Raw genomic sequence first — 19027 nt, forward strand, 5'->3', positions numbered from 1 at the left:
CGTGCCCTTGGGGCTCCGTGTCCTGTCGCCTTTTCTCGGCTGCCGGGTCTGCATCCGGGGAACATGGCGGCGGCGAGGGGCTGGTGGCGGGGGCTTGTGGGGACCGCGGCAATAGCCCGGGGTGAGCAGGGGACAGCCGGTTGAAACCGGGGGCAGGAGCTACGGTTCGCCCAGCGTAGGGAGCCCCTCAGGCCTCACCCCGCGCGTTGGTGCCTTTATCTCCCCGTGCAGGAGCCGGGCGACCCTCGGCGTTATTGCTGCCTGTGAGAAGGGAGAGCGCCGCGGCCGACACGCGCCGTGAGTATGTGCGGGCCGCGCTTTTGAGACAACTGGCAGGGACCCCTTCATTCCCTTCGTCAGATGTTTGGCATTGTCCTTGGTCCGGGGTACCCTTCCCTCCGTCCTCTCGGCAAATCCCTCCTTGTCCTTGGAGTTTCGACAGAAGTGGCCCTCACTCTGCAGGCAGAATAGGGTCCTCCCTGTGCTCTTAAGCCTCTCTTTCATGGCCCTGATAGCTCCTCGGCCGTTGTCCCGATTCCCCTTTTCAAACTTTCACCACCTTTGGGTCCCAGCGCCCAGTAATAATAGTTCACCTTGAGTGCCTACTGCATGCCAGGCACCTTGTCAAGGGTTTTAATGCATGATCTTATTTAACCCTCACAATAACCTTATGAGGTAAATGGCATTTTGATCCTCGTGTTATATAGATCAGAGTACAGTCCAGAGAAGTAACTTGCCCAGAGTCAGAGAACTAGTGACAGAGCTGGTGTTGGAACTCAGGCCTGCCTGTGTCCAAAACCAGAGAATGCTTCACCATTGCTCTGCAGCCTGCGATGTGTGGGTGCTCAGTGATTTAGGGTTGCCTGAATGAATGTGTAGAGAGATTATGTTGCAGTCAACATAAGCTGACCGGGAGTCAGAAGATCTGGGATTTCCCCCTTTCTGGGGTTCAGTTTCCTCATTGATACAAAAAATGGTTTCAACTAGATAATCTATGAGGGCTCTTTGGCCATGAGATTCTTCACCTGAGAATCAACTATGAGCCGAGTGCTAAGGAGATAGAATTAAAAGTTCTGGTTCCCATCCTTCCAGAGCATGTAGTCTGGTAGGAGAGCTAGGACATAAGCTGCTTTAGCACAAATGCAGACAGTGTGGAGGAAAAACCACCACAGCAGTTCAGAGAAGGGACAGACACCCCAGGTGCAGTAATAAGGCGAGTCTTTATGGACTGTGTAGTTGAGCCAGTTTTTTCCCCAAGTTTCATCAGGTCCTGTTCCCTGAGGCTTAAAATTGCCCCCACCCTCATCTCATGCCTTTCTTAAGATTTTGTAGGGAGCCCTAGAGACTGGATGCAGGGCTGGCCGATGCCATCTCCATTCTTTTGCTAGATATGCCTTTTCCTTCCAGCCACTGTCAGACCACGGAATGATGTGGCCCACAAGCAGCTCTCAGCTTTTGGAGAGTATGTAGCTGAAATCCTGCCCAAGTATGTCCAACAAGTTCAGGTAATATTGCTGCCGTTGTTTGGTCTGGATCAAGAAAAGGTCCCGGGGTGGCACAAACAGTTTGCACTTGACTACTAATATAAAGGTGGGTAGTTCAAACCCAACCAGCAGTGCTGTGGAAGAAAGGCCTGGTGACCTGCTTCCATAAAGATTATCACCAAGAAAATTGGATGAAACAGTTTTATTCTGTAACACCTGTGGTCACCATGAGCTAAATTGATTCGATGGCAATGGGTTTGGTTTTTGAGTCGAGAAAGAACCACCTCAGGGCATGTGGTTTCAAAGAAACCACAGACTCCGCCATCTCAAACTTAGGCTTAAACCAGGTGATTGCAGCTGAAGCTAGCTGTTCCCTCTCCTCACCCCATTCCATGCTTGCAGGTGTCCTGCTTCAATGAATTAGAGATCTGTATCCATCCTGATGGAGTCATCCCAGTGCTGACTTTCCTCAGGGATCACACCAACGCACAATTCAGATCCTTGGCTGACTTAACGGCAGTGGATATCCCAACCCGGCAAAACCGTTTTGAGGTCAGTGGGAAAATTTGAAAAGGTTTGAGGTGTAAGGGAAGGAAAGGGGACAGAACAGTGTCATGGCGATAAGTAACTGTGAGAGTTAGCGCCTCCTTAGTTTCAATAAGTTCTCAATACATTTAGCTGTTCGTACTGACTGCTCATCTCCTGTTTTCCAGACCCTGGGGATCAAGAGAGAAATAACAACTAATATCTGCCCTCCAGGAGTCCCCCTACTCTAGTGAGGGAAAAAGACGCACAAATAGGTTATTACAGTATATAAATACTTGGGACGTTAGAGGAATGGTGTAAGAACACAGGAGGGATACTTAGCCCTGTCTGTGAGACTTCTTGGAAGAAAAAGGAGAGAGAATGTTTGTGTCAAATCTTCGTGGATGACCAGGAGTCCAGGAATTAGGCCAGTGAGGGTGGGATGGAGGGGGACCGGGGGACATCCCAGACAAAGCGATTAGTAAACACAGGCAAGCTGAGAGCTGTAGCTGCGGCCTAGGACTTTGGAAATAATTGTAAATAGAGAGCATCTTAAGCATCAGAACAGAAGGCAGGTTCACAGAGTAGAACCCTAACCCACGCTGTATCCTCACTGTTAATACTCTCACGCAGGGACTCTACCCCAGACCCATCAGCCTATGGTTATCTTGGCCCTCCAGCTCCCCTTGTTCTCCCTAGATTGTCTACAACTTGCTGTCCCTGCACTTCAACTCACGAATCCGTGTGAAGACCTATACAGATGAGCTGACACCCATAGAGTCCACTGTCTCTGTGTATAAGGCAGCCAACTGGTATGAGAGGGAGGTGAGTTACTGGGCATGGCGGACCTGCCTCTGGGCCAGAGTTGTTCAATTGGCTGAAATGACTGGAAGCCTGGAGGCCTCTCTTTTCTAGGTCTGGGACATGTTTGGAGTCTTCTTTGCTAACCACCCTGACCTAAGAAGGATCCTGACAGACTATGGCTTTGAGGGACATCCTTTCCGGAAGGATTTCCCCCTGTCTGGCTATGTTGAGGTAGGAGCATTGGAACTGGGGCAGCAGCCTCAGGGAGGGACTAGCAGGGAACCTGCGGGACCCTGGGCATGGCAGGAACTGTGGTTTGTGGATTGTGGTGGTTTAAGAGCATGGACTCTGGATTGGAATCCTAGCTTCACTGTTACAATGTGGGCCAAGTTATTTCATTTCTCTATGATGAAGTTTTCTCATCTGTAAAATGGGAATGACAGTAGTACTTCTCTAATAGATTTGTGGTATTAAATGATGTATTTATAAAAGTTGGTGTATTGTAAATGCTTGATTGACGTTAACCATTATTGTAATGATCAAGGAAACCTTGAGGACACACCTAAGTCTCTCCCCAAGGCCTGAAAGTCGAGGATCATGTTACCCTGCCCTGGATCCCTGGGACGGCAGCTGACGGGCAAGGCACTAAATGTTCAGCCCTGGAGAATGGCCACTGAGGCAGATCCAGTAGCATGTGACTGCAGGACCCTTATGAAGAATTTCAGTGGTTTACTTTGCCACTCATGTGCTGCAGGTTTTTTGTCAGCAGGAAGATGGTCTGTTGTATACATACGTGAAATTTCTAGCAAAGCAAATTTTAGAAATGTTGAGACGTGTGGCGGTCCAGCCCTACTCCTTCAGCACCCAAATGCTCCTCTTTTCTCAGTGTTTTGTATATTCCCATTTTGCTCTCAAGCTACTCTGGCCAGAGCTACTTCCCTCTCCTTCCTTTCACTCACCCTTGCTGTCTCCCTTACCTGGTTTGCCTCTTCACCAGAGCACCTGATTGCCCCCTACATTATCCAACTGATCCTCCAATAACAAGGGAAAAAAAACTCAAACCCACTGCCATCGCGTCCATTCTAACTCATAGCAACCCACAGGACAGAGTAGAGTTGCCCCACAGGGTTTCCAAAGCTATAATTTTTATGGAAGCAGACTACCACATCTTTCTTCCTGCAGAGCAGCTGGTAGAGTCGAACCACTGACCTTTTGGTTAACAGCAGAATGCATTAACTACTGCACCACCAGGGCTCCTCAAAAACAAGAAAAGCCATGCCAAATTTACTCAGTGCCTTAGAGCTTATCAGTGATACTGTCAAGGCTACAAGCCCTGAACTTGTCTACTTGCCGGTTTAGGTTTACTCTTTTCAGCCACAGACTCTTGCCCCTAATCCTGGGCAAATGCTCGCCATTTCCTTACAAGAGTGTGTGGATGGATCAGCAGGAGTCAGCTCTGCTGGACAGTGAGTCAAAGCTCATGACGTGATGGTGGGCAGGGAGCCTAGCAGTTGATGGCAGGGCGTGCCTTTTTGGAATCCCATAGCACTAGCTGGCTGGGATGTGACTTGCTGGGCAGCACAGATTTGGTTGGAGACTTACTGACAAAGCCTGGGAAAAGGCACTAGGACAGGAATCAAGGACCGAGAGGGAAAGGTCTGAGGGAGTCACTCATGGCCTTGTGAAAGTGGGCTCCTTAGTGGCTGTAACCAGGCCTTACCATTGCTCAAGCTTGCTTTCTCTTCCTGCAGCTACGCTATGATGATGAGGTGAAGCGGGTGGTGGCCGAGCCTGTGGAGTTGGCGCAAGAGTTCCGCAAGTTCGACCTGAACAGCCCCTGGGAGGCATTCCCTGCCTACCGCGAGCCCCCTGAGAGTCTCAAGCTTGAGGCTGGAGACAAAAAACCTGAAGCAAAGTAGCTCCAGGGAAGGCATGTGGATCCTAGAAAGCGCCATATCTATAATTGAGTGTCCGTGTAAATAAAATCTTTCGTATACTTACCATGTCTTGTGTGGGTGTAATGGGGTAGAAGTGATGCTTTGGCTCAGCAGAGGGGAGATGCTGGCAGGGGTTCTTCCCTGCTCCTGTAGAGAGTCTACCATAAAGTGGGGAGTCTGTCTGAATGGGACTAAGCAGACATGGTGGCCTGTATGCCTGGAGCTGTTACTGATTCACAGTCCACAGGGTTCAGGCTTGTGTGGCACATTCTCTACTGAGCACTGGAGGCATCTCAACAATTGCTGGAGAAAGCCCCTTGTCACAGCAGACTCTTTGGTGGCAGCTGATGGATCTAGGGGCTGAGTGGAACCAGGGAAACCTCCATCCACCCTCATTCCATCCAGATATCCACAGGGCTTTGTGAGCCAGAGCCAGAGCCAGAAAGAGCCTCAGCTTGTGTTGTCTTGACCCTTTGTCCTGCTCCCTGCAGCCTGATGGCTCATCAGGCCTGGCCTGGGAATCTTCCCAGACTCTGGCCTGAGCTGAGAATGTTGTTAACAAGCAGATGAGGTCCCTGGCTGGGGTAAAGAACACTTCGGAGCTGCAGATTTGTCTGACTGCCAGGGGACAGTACTCTCCACCCTACTGGCCTAGGATCTGACCAGCCTGCCATGGAGTTGGAAGGCCGTGCTCTGCAGCTAATGCTCTTGGCTCCTGTGGGGCTCCCTGGAGGCTGGGCCGGGTGTCGTGGGTGGGCCTCAGTTGCAGCATGTTTTGGGGGTGAGGGCAGATAGTAAGGTAGTGTTACTGCCTGGGCTCTTCCTGACTTCTTGGGAGGGCCAGGCTAGAGCTGTTTGTTCCCAAGCACCTTTTTTTAATTAGCATCCACCCATCTGGGCAGGAGCAGGCTGAGGGCCTGACAAGAAAAGAGCCAGGCGCCTGCTGCCAACAACCCAAAATTCCCCATTTCTAAGGAATGGAAAGAGGCCACTGAGGCCACGGCCAGCCCCTCCGTGTTAAGCACTGAAGACTGACATGCAAAACAGAACCGGCTGAGCCGCCTACAGTGGAAAGTTGGAGCCATGGTATGTGGCAGGCGGACGGGGAAGCAGAGAGCTGCTGGGGAGAGTGAGACTCAGTGGACGTGGCGGGACATGGCGGGGATGTCGCAGTTACTGGCGTGGCTAGGGGTGGCCATTTGCCTCCTTTTCCCTGGGGTGGCTGGAACCCAGCGCCAGGCAGGTACGGGGGCTTCAGGGTGAGGTACGTGGGAGCCAAGGAAGGGTGCTAGGGTGCTGGCTGACGGCAGTTATAGCCAGCTCTCTTTGAGCCTAGCAGGGTGTAGGAACTGCAGGCACGGTGGGTCACAGCCTGACCAGTGCTGAGGGTGGGAGGGTAATGGTGTAGGCTCACCCCCAGAGCCAGGAAGGTCCAGGTAAAGCCAAGGGAAGTAGCCCTAGGTGCCCTCAATGCTGGTCCTGGACAGGGTTGGGCCCTGGGCTTATTCCAGGTGGCGGCCAAAGCAAGGCCTCTTGACTTACCTGAGCTTGGGACGGTTCATTCCAGGGCTATGAGACACCCCAGGGTGTGGGATGGAGGAAGCTGCAACGGGCATCCTGGGCTGCCTGATCCTCCCTAAGAAGGTGCAGGGAAAGAGCATGCACCCCCTAAAGGGGTCCTCATCCTTTGGGGAGGGTCACTGACACTGTTTTGGGTCATGCTGTGCCCAGATTATAGGGAGGGGGTGGGAAGTGAAGGGTCTTATGACCTGTTGGCCTGAAAACTCCTGACCACAGGCATTGTGGGAGCTGAAGGAGTCATCCTAGGCATTGGCCACAGTAGCATCTGGGCTTGGGATGGTGTTCTTGGGATCACAAGACCTCAGTCTGGGAGGGCGAATGCCAATGTGCATACGTGTGTGTGCGCATGTGTGTGTGTACATGCATGTGTTGGTAGGAGGGCACACAGTATGGCATTCCTGCCCTTTTATAGATAGAACTTACAGGGACCCCTACCAGTCAGCTGAGGGGCACCCCTGGGAGGCTGGGGTATTCAGGCTTGAGCATGGCAGGGGCCTGACTTCTCTCTGCTGCCCCAGGGCAGCCTATGGACAGCGACAGCATGGGAGGTGGCCTGCAGGAGCCAGCAGCCCCGGAAGTGATGTTTGAGGTCTTTGCTCCCAGCCTGGGACATGGGGTGGGAGTGTCCAGAGGACCCTAAGCTCAGGGTTGGGAAGGGCATGTCTCAGGGTGAGCCTGCTGGGGGAGGAGGGTAACCCAGCGTGGGTCCCACTGCTTGCTCATGGCCTACCCCCACTCTTGCCTCCTCCACTGCACCCCAGGCCCCAGCCCACTCCTGACACAGCTCCCCTTGCAGCTACTCTGGGCCGGGCTGGAGCTGGATGTCAAGGGGGAGCTGCACATTCAGGATGAGGAGCTGGCGTCTACGCATCCAGGACGCCGACTCAGGTTCCTCCTGCAGCACCACGTGCCCAGCGACTTGGAGGGTGCTGAGCAGCAGCTGTGGCAGCTCCAACGCCTGCGCAAGAGGCCTCCTCTTAGCCCTTGGGAGTTTGAACAGATGCTCCTCACAGGCTTGTCCTGCGTCTACCGGCTCCACGCGGCTCGTGAGGCTGAGGAGCGGGGCCGCTGGGCCCAAGTCTTTGCCCTCCTGGCACAGGAAACACTCTGGGACCTGTGCAAGGGTTTCTGCCCCCAGGACCAGCCACCGTCTCTGGGGCCCTGGGCCTTGATCCTTGACCCCTTCCCCTGACTTTCCCGTTTTACCTGCCATTGTCCCTTGCCCCCCAGCATTCCCTCTAAGCCAGACCCATTTGGGGTGGGGACTTCCATCTGGCACCTGCTGCTTCTCACTATGTTGAGGTCTCTGGGCTTGGCTTACATCCTGGACCTCCACCTACCCTACCCTCCCATCTTGTTCTCTGGGCCCTGCTTGGCTGACAGCCAGGGCTCTGGGTCCCAGGCAATAGGTTCAGAGCTGAGGGCAGAAGTTGTAAGGCAGTGTATATGTGTGTGTTGCGGTCAAGGGTCAGGGCTCTAAGTGTGTTCCGGAGATGCTGAAAGGGAAGCTGTCCCCAAGTAAAGATCCAGGTAAGCCCCTCCACCTCCTACCTGGCAGATGGTGAGAGGTCCTGCAAAATCTACAGGAATCTTGTAAGTGCTCAGCACCCAGTCCTCATCTGGGTGTCCCTTTTACACCCAACCAAGACTCTAGGGTCCCTGAACCTCGGAGTTCCCTATTTGGGCTAGAATAGACTATGCTTTTGGAGTTCTGTCTGTTGGAGGAGGGAGGCAGGTGGAGGCACATTCTTTCTTTGGGAGGGTGAGAAATGTCTTTTGGTCCGCCTCAACAAGGCTCAAATGACCACCTTGGAGAAGGAAGAGGGGCATAGGAGTCAGGGAGACAAGCTGACACATGCGGGGGGTTGGGGTAGATGCAGCCCTCATCATGTGTACCTCTTTCCATAAAAAGCTCTGTTCTGGCCTCCTGGAGCTCTGTCTTTCTTTGTCAGAGTAAGCTGTCTTATCTCCTGCTCTGGGCAAATCACCCTCCAATCTTGGGAGGGCAGGAGTCAGGGCCACCAGGAATCAACTCCTCCTCCACATTCCCAGTCCCTTCTGGAAGAAGGAGGAATGTGCTGTTTCCTTGAATCCCACATTCCCAGTGCAGTGGGGTCGCAGGGTGTTGGTATTTGTTACAGAAAGGAAGCAGCAGGGCTCTAAGAATGAGGCCGAAGGTCAAATGGGGAGGAGCCAGACCCACAAGAGGTTGAACATGCAGAGGGTCAGACAAAACTGACTGGAAATGGATCAGGCAAGTAGAACTCAAGGAAATTCCCACGTCCTCCTCCTCCAGGGCCTAACCGAATCCTGCCCTCTGCCCTCCGACACCCAACGGGGGCCTGCGGTATTCAGTGCCGCCCGCGCCCCGGGCCGGAACCGGCGCAGACAAGACAGAGCGCGGGACTCTCGGGAGACAGGCGCTGGCGCAGGCCCACTTTATTGGCAGTCCAGCGGCGCTGGGCAGGCCGTCATGCTTGCGTCGGCGGGACGTTCGCGCCCGGGCCCGGCATGCAAACCCCTGGGCCGCTCCGAGCTCCTCTCCACCCAGGGCTCAGAGCTCCGGGGGCCCGAGGCCCGGCGGGTGGGCGGCGGGGTCGGGGTCGGGGTAGACCAGGAAGCCGGAGAAGGTGATGTACTTGCCATGGTTGCTGTAAGCGCCGTAGCCGTCGTGGTCGTGGCTGAGCAGCCAGACGGTGTCGCCGCGCTGAAGCGCCAGCATTATGCTCTGGCTCTGCATCTCACGGCGCCGCGACCCGCCATCGTCGTAAATCATGGCCTGCACCTCGTCGCGGTTCTTCATCAGCTTCACCGACAGCGTCTTACGCGGCAGCTTGCCAAGCGTGAAGGAGAAGAAGTAGGCGCCAGGCAGGCGACAGCGGAACACGCCGGCCGCCGCGTCGAAGTCGCCACCGATGTTGACCAGCTCCGTGTCAAAGGCTAGCGGCCTGTGCCGCGGCCCGGGACCCGAGTCCGAGCCCACCAGGCTGCGTGTGCGCGCCGCCGAGAAGGCCGAGCGCGGCTCGGGGGGCCCCTGCGGGCTGCGCGCGGGCGCGTCGGCGTCCGCGTACACCAGGTAGCCGCTGAAAGTGGCCCCCGGGGCGCCGAGCGCGTACTGTGGCGCGCCATGCAGCCGCAGCCACACCGTGTCGCCGTAGTCGAGCTGCAGCATGGCGCTCTGGCTGGCGGCGCGCCTCGCGCCGGGCCGCCGCTGCTCGTCGAAGGCCAGCGCCTGCACCTCATTGCGGTTGCGCACCAGCATCACCGACAGGCTCTTGTGCGGGGCCTTGCCCGCCGTGAAGGAGAAGAAGTAGGCGCCCGGGACGCGGCAGCGGAACTGGCCAGTGGCCGCGTCGAAGTCGCCGCCGATGTTCACGTACACCTTGTCGAAGGTCACTGCCATCTCCGACGTGCCCTCCAAGGGACTGGTGCGCGCCGCCGAGAAGGCCGAGCGCAGCTCCGATGAGCCCGGGGCCGGGCCCAGAGCCCAGCAGGCGGCCGGGCCCAGCAGGCCCAGCAGAATCGGCAGCATGGCTCCTGGGAACCGAGGCAGAGGAGCTGGGAGAGAAGGCTTAGGGTGAGAGGGCACCACAAGACGCCCGGCCCTCCCGGACTGGGAGGCATGAGTTCTCTTCCCAGCCCTGTCCTTGACTCACTCCTGCGTTTTCCAACACACTTGGTTTAGGTCAGTGGTTCTAGAACTTAAGCCTGCCTCGGAATGACCTGGACGGCTTGTTAACACCCACTTTGTTGCCGCCTGCCTCCAGACTTTTCATTCACTAGGCCTGGGGCGGGGCCCGAGAATTTACATTTCTAACAAGTTCCGGGGTGATGCTGATGCCTCAGGTTCTCCACGATGGTTACTGTCTAAGCCCCCATCTGGACAGGAAAGGAAATAGCTCCCTGACTCCTTTCCCTGCCTCTGACTCACTCAAGGGTCAGCTCCCACACTGGATCTCTGGATTCCCTAAAGCCCTTTCTTGCACTGATTAGGCCAGAACAGTTGTTCTTTGAGGTAGCTCCCTCCTCTAGTGAAATGAAAGGAAAAAAAAAGCAACTCCTTCCTTTCTACTTGGAGGCTGGTAACAGAGAGGAAGGGGAGTCAGGAGCTGATGGACGTGGAGAGCAAAAATTCCAGCAGGGTTTTGGCAAAACGGTGGATCAGCACTTCTGTTCCTCTGTGGTGGTGGAGTAGAGAGGACAGACAGGCCTGGGCTCTGGTCCTGACTTCAGCACTTACATGCTGTGAAACCCTGGGCAAGTACCTTAACTTCTCTGGGCCATGGCTTCTTCTGTGTAAATGGAGAGCAGACCTGCCTCACAAGCTTGGTGTGAGGATGCTCTGAGATAGCAGGTGTGAACATGGTTTGTGAGCTGCAGTGCTACCTGGGTGTGCAGATTCTTCCATTCTTGGAAGCCCTGACACAAGTGATCTGATAAAGTTCTTGACATATGGGGTTAGGAACTCAGTAACTCTTGTCCCTGGGAACTTGGTGAGGGCACTGCTAACTCCAAGGAGTCACTCTTCTATGGTGGCATTCATTGCTTTGTGCTTCCTAGTAGGGCACAGGTTTTGGGGCTTGAATACCCAAAGGCCCTGAAGTAAAGACAAACCAGGAATGAAAATGAACTGGAGACAGTGTAGGATGTAGGCTTTCATAGGAAAAACCCTGGGAATGTGTGGGTGGATATATGTCTCTCAGGGGCGTGGGGACCTGCTGAGAAGGGTTGCCAGGTGCAGGTGTGCAGACATGCCCTGTGTAAGGGCACCCACCTGAGGGGAGGTGGGAGCTGGAGTCTAGCCCACATTCCACTTGCTCAGCTGTGTGGACCTGCAGCCACTGGGGGAAAGGGTGCCTTTTTAAAATTCTCATATGGAGACCTTAGGTCACTAGCCAAGGTGAACACTCTCTCCAGAGAAGATCCCTATAGGCTAGCCCATACCTTTGGTGACAGCAGGGAGGGGATGGAGGGTGCCATCAGCAGGGGTAAAGATTGCACCTCAAGAGTGTCCAGTGCATTCCATTTTACTAAACTATTGTGGACACATCTGATTTCCCAGCAAACCTACAAAATAGGCAGGTCCTTTCCCATTTTATAGATGAGAAAGCTGAGGCCTAAAAAGGGGAGGCAACTTGGCCAAATGCCCACACCCCCCGTTCAACACTGAGGTAAGCCTTGAACCAAGGCCTTTGATTCCAAATCTAGTGTGCCTTCCCCTGTCCCACTACACTTGCCTCCTAGACACACGTGTCTCCAGCCAACCTGTCTCCTGCCTCAGTTTCCCCTTTTTCAAAAATAGGAGAGGAGATAAGTAGAATGAGTCTTAGGATCTAGGGTGAAAGAAAAAGGAAACAAGAATAAAACCCTAGTGTTTTGTCTTCTGGGAGCATGGGAACAGCTCCTCTCCTCCTGACCCTGCTGCTTTCCTAGGAGGGCCTGCCCCCGGGAGCGCAGCACCTGACCACCTCACCCCTGCCAATCTCCCTGCCATGTCTGGTGCAGCCCGCCAGTGCCAGAGGGTCCTCCCGTGTACCCAGTGCCACCCACTGCTACCCATTTCCCGGATTCCTCGGTCCCCATCCTTCCCTGAACTCCCTTCCCTGAGCCGGTCCGAGGTGGGAGGGGGTCAGGTGGGCGGTATAGCCCCGGGGGACGGAGGAAATGGCTGTTCCTAGCTCTGCCCAGGTGGGGCTCAAAATAGTCATCTTCAAAGAGAAAAAACTGGGACACAGAGCCGGGAACTCGAGAAGGTGCCGACCCGTAGCCCATGAACGGCCGCGGGAGAGGCAACAATGTACCCAGCCCCCTCACCGCCAACCCCCACCCCTCATTCAGCCCTTCCTCAAGTCCCGCCAGAACCCCCTCCCACCTGCCCTGAAAGCCCTTCATGCTCCCAAGGAGAGAAGCCCCCCTTTCACCGAAGCAGCCCATGAATCCTCTCTCATGAAAAAAACACCCTCCAAAAAGGGGGACCCCAGGCCCTTACTGTCCCCAGACCTCCCTTCACCCGTCCCTTCGGAGTAAAAGCCCTTGAGCCTCTTTGAAGAAAAAGCACCCAGGTCCTCTTTGCAGGGAAATACACCCCACCCCCGAACCCCCCCCCCCCCGCCTCCAATGAAGGAGGCACCCTGGCTCCGCATTTCCCCTAGCTGCCCTCACCTGGCGGGGGCGGCGGGCAGGCGGGTCGGTCCGAGCCCGCTCTCCGGCTCCGGCTCCGGGGACTCCGGCTGCGCACTGTGCGCCCAAGCTGCGGCGGCGCCGGGCCTGGCGGGCGGCGGGCTCTGCCGCTCCTCTGGCCCCGAGGCGGCGGCGGCGGAGCGCAGGGACCCCCGGCCGGGCGCGGGGCAGCGCGTGCGGAGAGGCGTGGGGGACAGGGAAGGACAACTAAGGAGGGAGCGGAGCTGAGAGGCGGGCGGAGAGGCAGGGGAGAGGCGGACGGGGGAGAAGGAGGGGAAAGGAGAGGAGTGGGAGGGAGAGGGAGGGGCGCGCCGAGGAGGGGAGCTGAGCAGCGGGGCCTAGGGGCGCCAACCGTGAGGCCCGGGCCCGGGTTGCCGCGACGCGGCTGGACCCTTCCCCATCCGTTACCGCCTTAGAGCTTCAGCCTCTGCGTCTAGAAGGCAGGCATCATCAACCCAAGGAAACAGATGGGGAAACTGAGGCCCAGAAGGGACTTAAAATCAGAGGCAGAGGCCAAACTGGGAGTGACCGAGGGCACTCCACAGACGAGTCCCCTCCTGGTTTGGGGAAAGGAGACTGGAACAGGGCACAGAAGCTGCAAGGACAGTGGAAGGTGAGATTATATTTGGGACAGATGTCCAGGCTGAGTGGCCCCAGGGGAGGGGGTCTGAGTAAAGAGAAGGATAAATGAGTCAATGTCACCAGTGAAGGAAGGGCATAAAGTGACCTCATTTTTCTTCCCCACCTCCAAATCTGCAAATGCCCATAGTAGATTAGGAAGAAAAGAGGAAGACAAAGCCCCTAGACACCAGGGGGTCAGCCTGGGTCCCCCTGGGGAGGAGGTGAGAGAGACAAGTCCTTGGGGCAGAATAGAGAGAAGCTGTTTCTGTGGCAACTGCAAGAAGGAAGAGGATTGAGAAGGACAATGGGAGGGCTTGAAGGGCCCTGGGTGGGAGGGGGACTGGCCAGCCTGCCCAGCTGGGCCAGTCCAGCAGGCATCCTCGCTGGGAACAGCTGTCTCCCCACCTCAGGACTCACCAGAGGCCCTTCCCATGGCCTCCACTCCAGGCTTTACCTACCATGGGAAGCTCAGACTCCCATCATTAGGGCTTCTGTTCTCTCCCTTGACAGCTGTGGACTTCATGAAACTGCCTGGCACTCAGTAGATGTTGACTGAGTGGAAGGCCTTTGAAGAACTCCATTCTCACTCCACCTCCTACCCTCTGTCTGCCTTAGGTTGACTTGGGAGGCCTAGGCTATAGTCCTGGCTCTGTTGCTGTGGGGTCCCTGAGAGGCCTGTCCCCTCCTCGAAAAAAAAAAAAAAACCAATAAGTACCTTACCCTCTGGAGCTTTCCTTCTTGAACTCTCTCTCTTCCTAGGAGGCCCTGACGTCCAAGCATTAATCTAGTATGGGTTAGTGGCCTGAAGGCGTTGGCGATGACTGGCTCATTAAATTACTCTTCGGGTGTTAGGTGAACAATGAGATGAAGGAAAGAATACATGTTTTAATAGAAAAGAATGAACAGAGGCATTTCAGGTTGGGTGATGGGGGTATTTAGGGGGATGCGGTGAAGCCATTGTCTAGCCCTTGTCAGATCACAACTGTCTCCTTCACCATCTTGAAAGGCTTGGACCACAGGCCTACTGGGAGGCCATGAAGCAGGGTGAGGGTAGGATGAACCACAGAGGGATTAGCAGGAGGGCGGGGAAGGCAGGAAGTCCACCTGTGGCAGCCACAACCCTTCTACTAGGGCATTGTGCCCTATCTGGTAGGGCTGCCCTCTTGAAGGTGCCTCTTGAAGATGTGATTCAAATGGTGAGAGAGGAGAAGGAAGACTCTCCAGGCAGGATGATTAAAGTCCCCTGGGGGCCTGGCTCAGGCCAGGAGCCATCTGATCCTTTCTTTCCCTAGAGCCACAAAACGACCTTTCACCAGAGAAGCCAGGGTGGGGGTAGAGACAGATGGCTGGGGAAGATGATGGTGAGTTTGCTTCAAGTGATTAGGATGGGGAGGAGAGCTGGGGGTGGAGAAAGGACATGGAGAAAGAAAATGCTTAGAGCTGATGGGTGTGTCGGGTAGGCTGGGGTTGGGGGTGGGGGGGCATCAGGATGGACATTAGGAGGAGGTGGCAGCAGGGTTCAGAGAAAAGAGCCATCAGCTAGGTTGTAGTTCCTGCCTGCTCCTACCTTGTTCTGTAACCACCACCACCACAATTTAAAAAAAAATAATTTTATTGTGCTTTAGGTGAAAGTTGATAGTACAAGTAAATTTCTCATTCAAAAATTTATACACAAATTGTTTTGTGACAATTGGTTGCAATTCTGGCAATGTGACAACACTCTCCCCTTTTCCACCCTGGTTTCCCCGTGTCTGTTCAACTAGCTTTCCTGTCCCTTCCTGCCTTCTTGTCTTCCTTTTGGGCAGGGGTTGCCCATTTGGTCTCATATATTTGATTGAACTAAGATTTGACACATTGAACACTAATGACCGAAGACCAGATGAGTTGTGGAATGACCCATCAAGGACATCATACATGAAGAAAGCAAGAGGTCATTAGAAAAAACAGGAAAGAAAGAAAAGACCAAAATGCATGTCAGAAGAGCCTCGGAAATTTGTTCTTAAACATAGAATAGCTAAAGTGAATGAAAGAAATGATAAAGTAAAAGAGCTGAACAGAAGATTTCAAAGAAGGGCGGCTCGAGAAGACAAAATAAAGTATTATAATTACATGTGCAAAGACCTGGAATTAGAAAACCAAAAGTGAAGAATATGCTCAGCATTTCTCAAGCTGAAAGAACTGAAGAAAAAATTCAAACTTTGAGTTGCAATACTAAAGGATTCTGGGTGCAAAATACTGAACAATGCAGGAAGCATCAAAGGAAGACGGAAGGAATACACAGAGTCACTGTACCAAAAAGAATGGTTGATGTTCAACCATTTCAGGAGGTAGCATATGATCAAGAACCCGTGGTAATGAAGGAAGAAGTCCAAGCTGCACTGAAGACATTGGCAGAAAACAAGGCTCTTGGAATTGATGGAATACCAACTGAGTGTTTCAACAAATGGATGCAGAGATGGAAGTGCTTGCTTGTCTATGCCAAGAGGTTTGGAGGACAGTTACCTGGCCAAACAACTGGAAAAGATCCATATTTACGCCTATTCCCAAGAAAGGTGATCCAACAGAATGCGGAAATTATCGGACAATATCGTTAATATCACACGCAAGTAAAATTTTGCTGAAGATCATTCAAAAGCGGTTGTATCTGTATATGGAAAGGGTAGTGCCAGAAATTCAAGCTGGATTCAGAAGAGGACTTGGAAACAAGGGATATCATTGCTGATGTCAGATGGATACTGGCTGAAAGCACAGAATACCAGAAGGATATTTACTTGTGTTTTATTGACTGTGCAAAGGCATTCAACGGCACGGATCATGACAAATTATGGATAACACTGCAAAGAATGCAAATTCCAGAACATTTAATTGTGCTCATGAAGAACCTGTACATACATCAAGAGGCAGCTGTTCGAACAGAACGAGGGGATACTACATGGTTTAAAGTCCGAAAAGTGTGTGTCAGGGTTTTATTCTTTCACCATACCTATTCGATCCGTATGCTGAGCAAATCTGAGAAGCTGGACTATATGAAGAAGAATGGGGCGTCAGGATTGGAGGAAGACTCATTAACGACCTGCGTTATGCAGATGATAGAACTTTGCTCGCTGAAAGTGAAGAAGACTTGAGCACTTACTGATGAAGATCAAAGACCACAGCCTTCAGTATGGATTACACCTCAACATAAAGAATACAAAAATCCTCACAACTGGACCAATAGGCAACATCATGATAAACGGAGAAAAGATTGAAGTTGTCAAGGATTTCATTTTACTTGGATACACAATCAATACCCATGAAAACAGCAGTCAAGAAATCAAACAATGCATTGCATTGGGCAAATGTGCTGCAAAAGACCTCTTTAAGGTGTTAAAAAGCAAAAATGTAAGGTGCACCAGACCCAAGCCATTGTGTTTTCAATTGCCTCATATGTGAAAGCTGGACAATGCATAAGGAAGACTGAAGAAGAACTGACGCCTTTGAGTTATGGTGTTGGAGAAGAATATTGAACATACCAGAAGAACGAACAAATCTGTGTTGGAAGAAGTACAGCCAGAATGCTCCTTAGAAGTGAGAATGGCGAGACTTTGTCTCATGTACTTTGGACATGTTTTCAGGAAGGATCAGTCCCTATAGAAGGACATTATGCCTTGTAAAGTAGATGGTCAGAAAAAAAAAAAAAAAAAGGAAGCTCCCTTCCTCAACAAGATGGACTGACACAGTGGCTGCAACAAGGGGCTCAAACATAGCAACGATCATTGAGGATGGCACAGGACCGGGCAGTGTTTCATTTCGCTGTACACAGGGTGGCTATGAGTCGGAACCGACTTGATGGCACCTGACAACAACAACAAGCATGTTCCTCACATGTGTTACTGGTTGTTTTACAGGCCTGTCTAATCTTTGTCTGAAAAGTGGGCTTTGGAAGTGGCTTCAGTTCTGAGTTAGCAGGGTGTCTGGGGGCCGTAGGTTAGGGGTTTCCTCCAGTCTCTGCCAGACCAGTAAATCTGGTCTCTTTTTGTGAATCTGAATTTTGTTCTACATTTTTCTCCTACTCGGTCCTGACTGCGACTATATTGTGATCCCTGTCAGAGCAGTTGGTGGTGGCCACTGGGCACTATCTAGTTCTTTTGGGCACAATCATAATTTGAATAACAGGTTCCATCTACTGAGTGCAACAGATGCTGTTAGTGCCCCACTCACACCCCAGGCCTACCTGGAGGTCACTGCGGACGGTTCCAGAACACACCTCTGCTTCCTGTGTCTCTGTGCTCTGGCTGTGGAAGTGAGTGTTGCCCAGGCAGGAAGTTAATTCATCAGAGCAACCCTCCACCAATGGTGGTCCAGAGTTAGTGGATAAATACCTCAGCTTTCTGGCCCCTCTTTGAGACAATTCTCAGTTCCAATATCTCAGAGACCCCAGAAGAACTGAACCTAAGTTGTCCATGGTGGAAACCGACTCATGGTTTATTTGCTTTCCTCCGTTCCTGGTCTCTCTTCTCCACTGCTTCACTGTGGTTCTTAGGACTGCCTCCTAAATAAACTACCTGCACCCAAATCCTCGTCTCGGGGTCTGCTTTTGGGTGAACCCAAATTAAGACACTGAACAAGTCTGTGTCTGACTACATGTATTATTGTTTGTTTTATGCACCTGTCTAATCTTTTCACACCCATTACCTTATTTAATTTTCTCAATGCCTCCTGAGTCAGGTGTCATTAACCCAAGTTTACAAACGAGGAATAAAGAGGTTAGTGTGGGGCAGGATTCAAATCCAAGTTGGTCTAGCTACAAAGCCCAGTCCTAACCACTATGCTCTGCAGCCTCCCTAATTCCTTGATCCTTCTGGACCTTGTTTTCTTATCTGTAAAACAAGGGATGAGCTCTTGACCTTGAAGAGAGGTCCTGTACCCAGTTTCTCCTGCAGCCAGGCATGGCCGAGGAGATGGAAGCAGAAGTCATCGGGAGAGAAAACTCTTTAAAGAGACTGACTCAGCTGGAGGCCCACTCTTTTTGCCCTCCATCCTCTCACCCCTCTTCTTGGAATGTAAATATGAAGGCTGGTGCTCCAGTTGCCACCTTGGGGTAAGAGACAACATCAGAGTGCTCTAAGGCACAGTGCTAGGTAGGCACTTAGGCAGAAGCCAGATGAACAAGACCTACATCCTGCACTTAATAAGCAAATCATCTAATGGGGGCAGCAGGCTGAACATAAAGAACCGTCATGGGGGAAAGAGATCAGCCCCATGAGAAAGCTGCTAAGGGATATGGGAGGGAGAAATTCTAGCTGTGGGATCCAAGGAGTGGTCACAGACGAGGGTATTTCTAAATAATGGTGAATTTTGACACAGTGAGATAGAAGTGTTGGAGTGAGGGGGTGGAATGCAGTCAAAGATAAGAGTATGAATGTGAGGCTAATTGCCTCAATGAACAACTGTCTCTTTTGCCATGAAACCAGAAGAACTGGATGGTGCCCAGCTACCATTACTGAACATTTGTGTGTGTGTGTGCTTTAGATGAAGGTTTACAGAGCAAATTAGCTTCCCATTAAACAAATAATACACATATTGTTTTGTGACATTGGTTGCCAATCCGGCAATGTGTCAACACTCTCCCCTTCTTGACCTTGGGTTCCCCATTTCCATTTGTCCAGCTTTCCTGTCCCCTCCCACCTTCTTGTCCTTGCCCCTGGGCTAATTTGCCAATTTAGTCTCGTATACATGGTTGAGCTACATGTATTATTGCTTGTTTAATGAGCCTCTCTAATCTTTGGCTGAAAGGTGAACCTTAGGAGTGACTCCAGTACTGAGTTAAAAGGGTGTCGGGGGCCATACTCTTGGGGTTTCTCCAGACTCTGTCAGGTCAGTAAGTCTGGTCTTTTGTGTGTGAGTTAGAATTTT

General features: G+C 52.6%; 3 protein-coding genes across 8 annotated transcripts; 2 read left to right on the top strand and 1 right to left on the bottom strand.

The window, feature by feature from the left end:
* The first annotated feature begins 12 nt into the window (after positions 1–12).
* Positions 13–4814, top strand: NDUFS3 (NADH:ubiquinone oxidoreductase core subunit S3). Of its 2 annotated transcripts, none has more exons than XR_007518253.1 (7): positions 13–121; positions 232–297; positions 1408–1505; positions 1887–2036; positions 2709–2834; positions 2925–4279; positions 4565–4655. XR_007518253.1 is itself a non-coding variant. In XM_049891159.1 (7 exons), the coding sequence occupies exons 1-7, from the start codon at positions 64–66 to the stop codon at positions 4730–4732; spliced, it is 786 nt and encodes a 261-aa protein (XP_049747116.1). In that variant the 5' UTR covers positions 14–63; the 3' UTR covers positions 4733–4814. The 2 variants fall into 2 exon arrangements, 1 of the variants encoding a protein (XP_049747116.1); XM_049891159.1 differs by having other exon boundaries at positions 14–121; positions 2925–3044; positions 4565–4814.
* Positions 4815–5573: 759 nt separating this feature from the next.
* On the top strand, positions 5574–8273 carry FAM180B (family with sequence similarity 180 member B). 5 transcript variants are annotated; one of them, XM_049891166.1, is made up of 4 exons: positions 5577–5836; positions 6318–6394; positions 6850–6920; positions 7128–8269. In XM_049891166.1, exons 3-4 carry the CDS (start codon positions 6858–6860, stop codon positions 7521–7523), a joined length of 459 nt encoding a protein of 152 aa, XP_049747123.1. In that variant the 5' UTR covers positions 5577–5836; positions 6318–6394; positions 6850–6857; the 3' UTR covers positions 7524–8269. The 5 variants fall into 5 exon arrangements, with proteins under 5 accessions (XP_049747124.1, XP_049747123.1, XP_049747122.1 ...); XM_049891165.1 differs by lacking the exon at positions 6318–6394 and having other exon boundaries at positions 5578–5836; XM_049891163.1 differs by lacking the exons at positions 5577–5836; positions 6318–6394 and adding an exon at positions 5843–5993 and having other exon boundaries at positions 7128–8270.
* A 449-nt stretch (positions 8274–8722) lies between these two features.
* C1QTNF4 (C1q and TNF related 4) lies at positions 8723–12577 on the bottom strand. The gene is made up of 2 exons (XM_049891161.1): positions 12494–12577; positions 8723–9889 (listed from the first exon to the last, which is right to left on the bottom strand). The coding sequence occupies exon 2, from the start codon at positions 9861–9863 to the stop codon at positions 8886–8888; it is 978 nt and encodes a 325-aa protein (XP_049747118.1). The 5' UTR covers positions 9864–9889; positions 12494–12577; the 3' UTR covers positions 8723–8885.
* Positions 12578–19027: the final 6450 nt, after the last annotated feature.

The sequence above is a fragment of the Elephas maximus genome, chromosome 7, assembly GCF_024166365.1.
Source record: "Elephas maximus indicus isolate mEleMax1 chromosome 7, mEleMax1 primary haplotype, whole genome shotgun sequence".
NCBI classification, from domain to species: domain Eukaryota; kingdom Metazoa; phylum Chordata; class Mammalia; order Proboscidea; family Elephantidae; genus Elephas; species Elephas maximus.

Coding starts and splice junctions, on each gene's coding strand:
- NDUFS3 (XM_049891159.1), top strand. CDS start 64: ATGGCGGCGGCGAGGGGCTGGTGGCGGGGGCTTGTGGGGACCGCGGCA. Junction 298..1,407: donor CGCCGCGGCCGACACGCGCC/GTGAGTATGTGC, acceptor TTTTCCTTCCAG/CCACTGTCAGACCACGGAAT. Junction 2,835..2,924: donor CCAACTGGTATGAGAGGGAG/GTGAGTTACTGG, acceptor TCTCTTTTCTAG/GTCTGGGACATGTTTGGAGT.
- FAM180B (XM_049891163.1), top strand. CDS start 5,906: ATGGCGGGGATGTCGCAGTTACTGGCGTGGCTAGGGGTGGCCATTTGC. Junction 5,994..6,849: donor TGGAACCCAGCGCCAGGCAG/GTACGGGGGCTT, acceptor CTGCTGCCCCAG/GGCAGCCTATGGACAGCGAC. Junction 6,921..7,127: donor CCCCGGAAGTGATGTTTGAG/GTCTTTGCTCCC, acceptor CTCCCCTTGCAG/CTACTCTGGGCCGGGCTGGA.
- C1QTNF4 (XM_049891161.1), bottom strand. CDS start 9,863: ATGCTGCCGATTCTGCTGGGCCTGCTGGGCCCGGCCGCCTGCTGGGCT.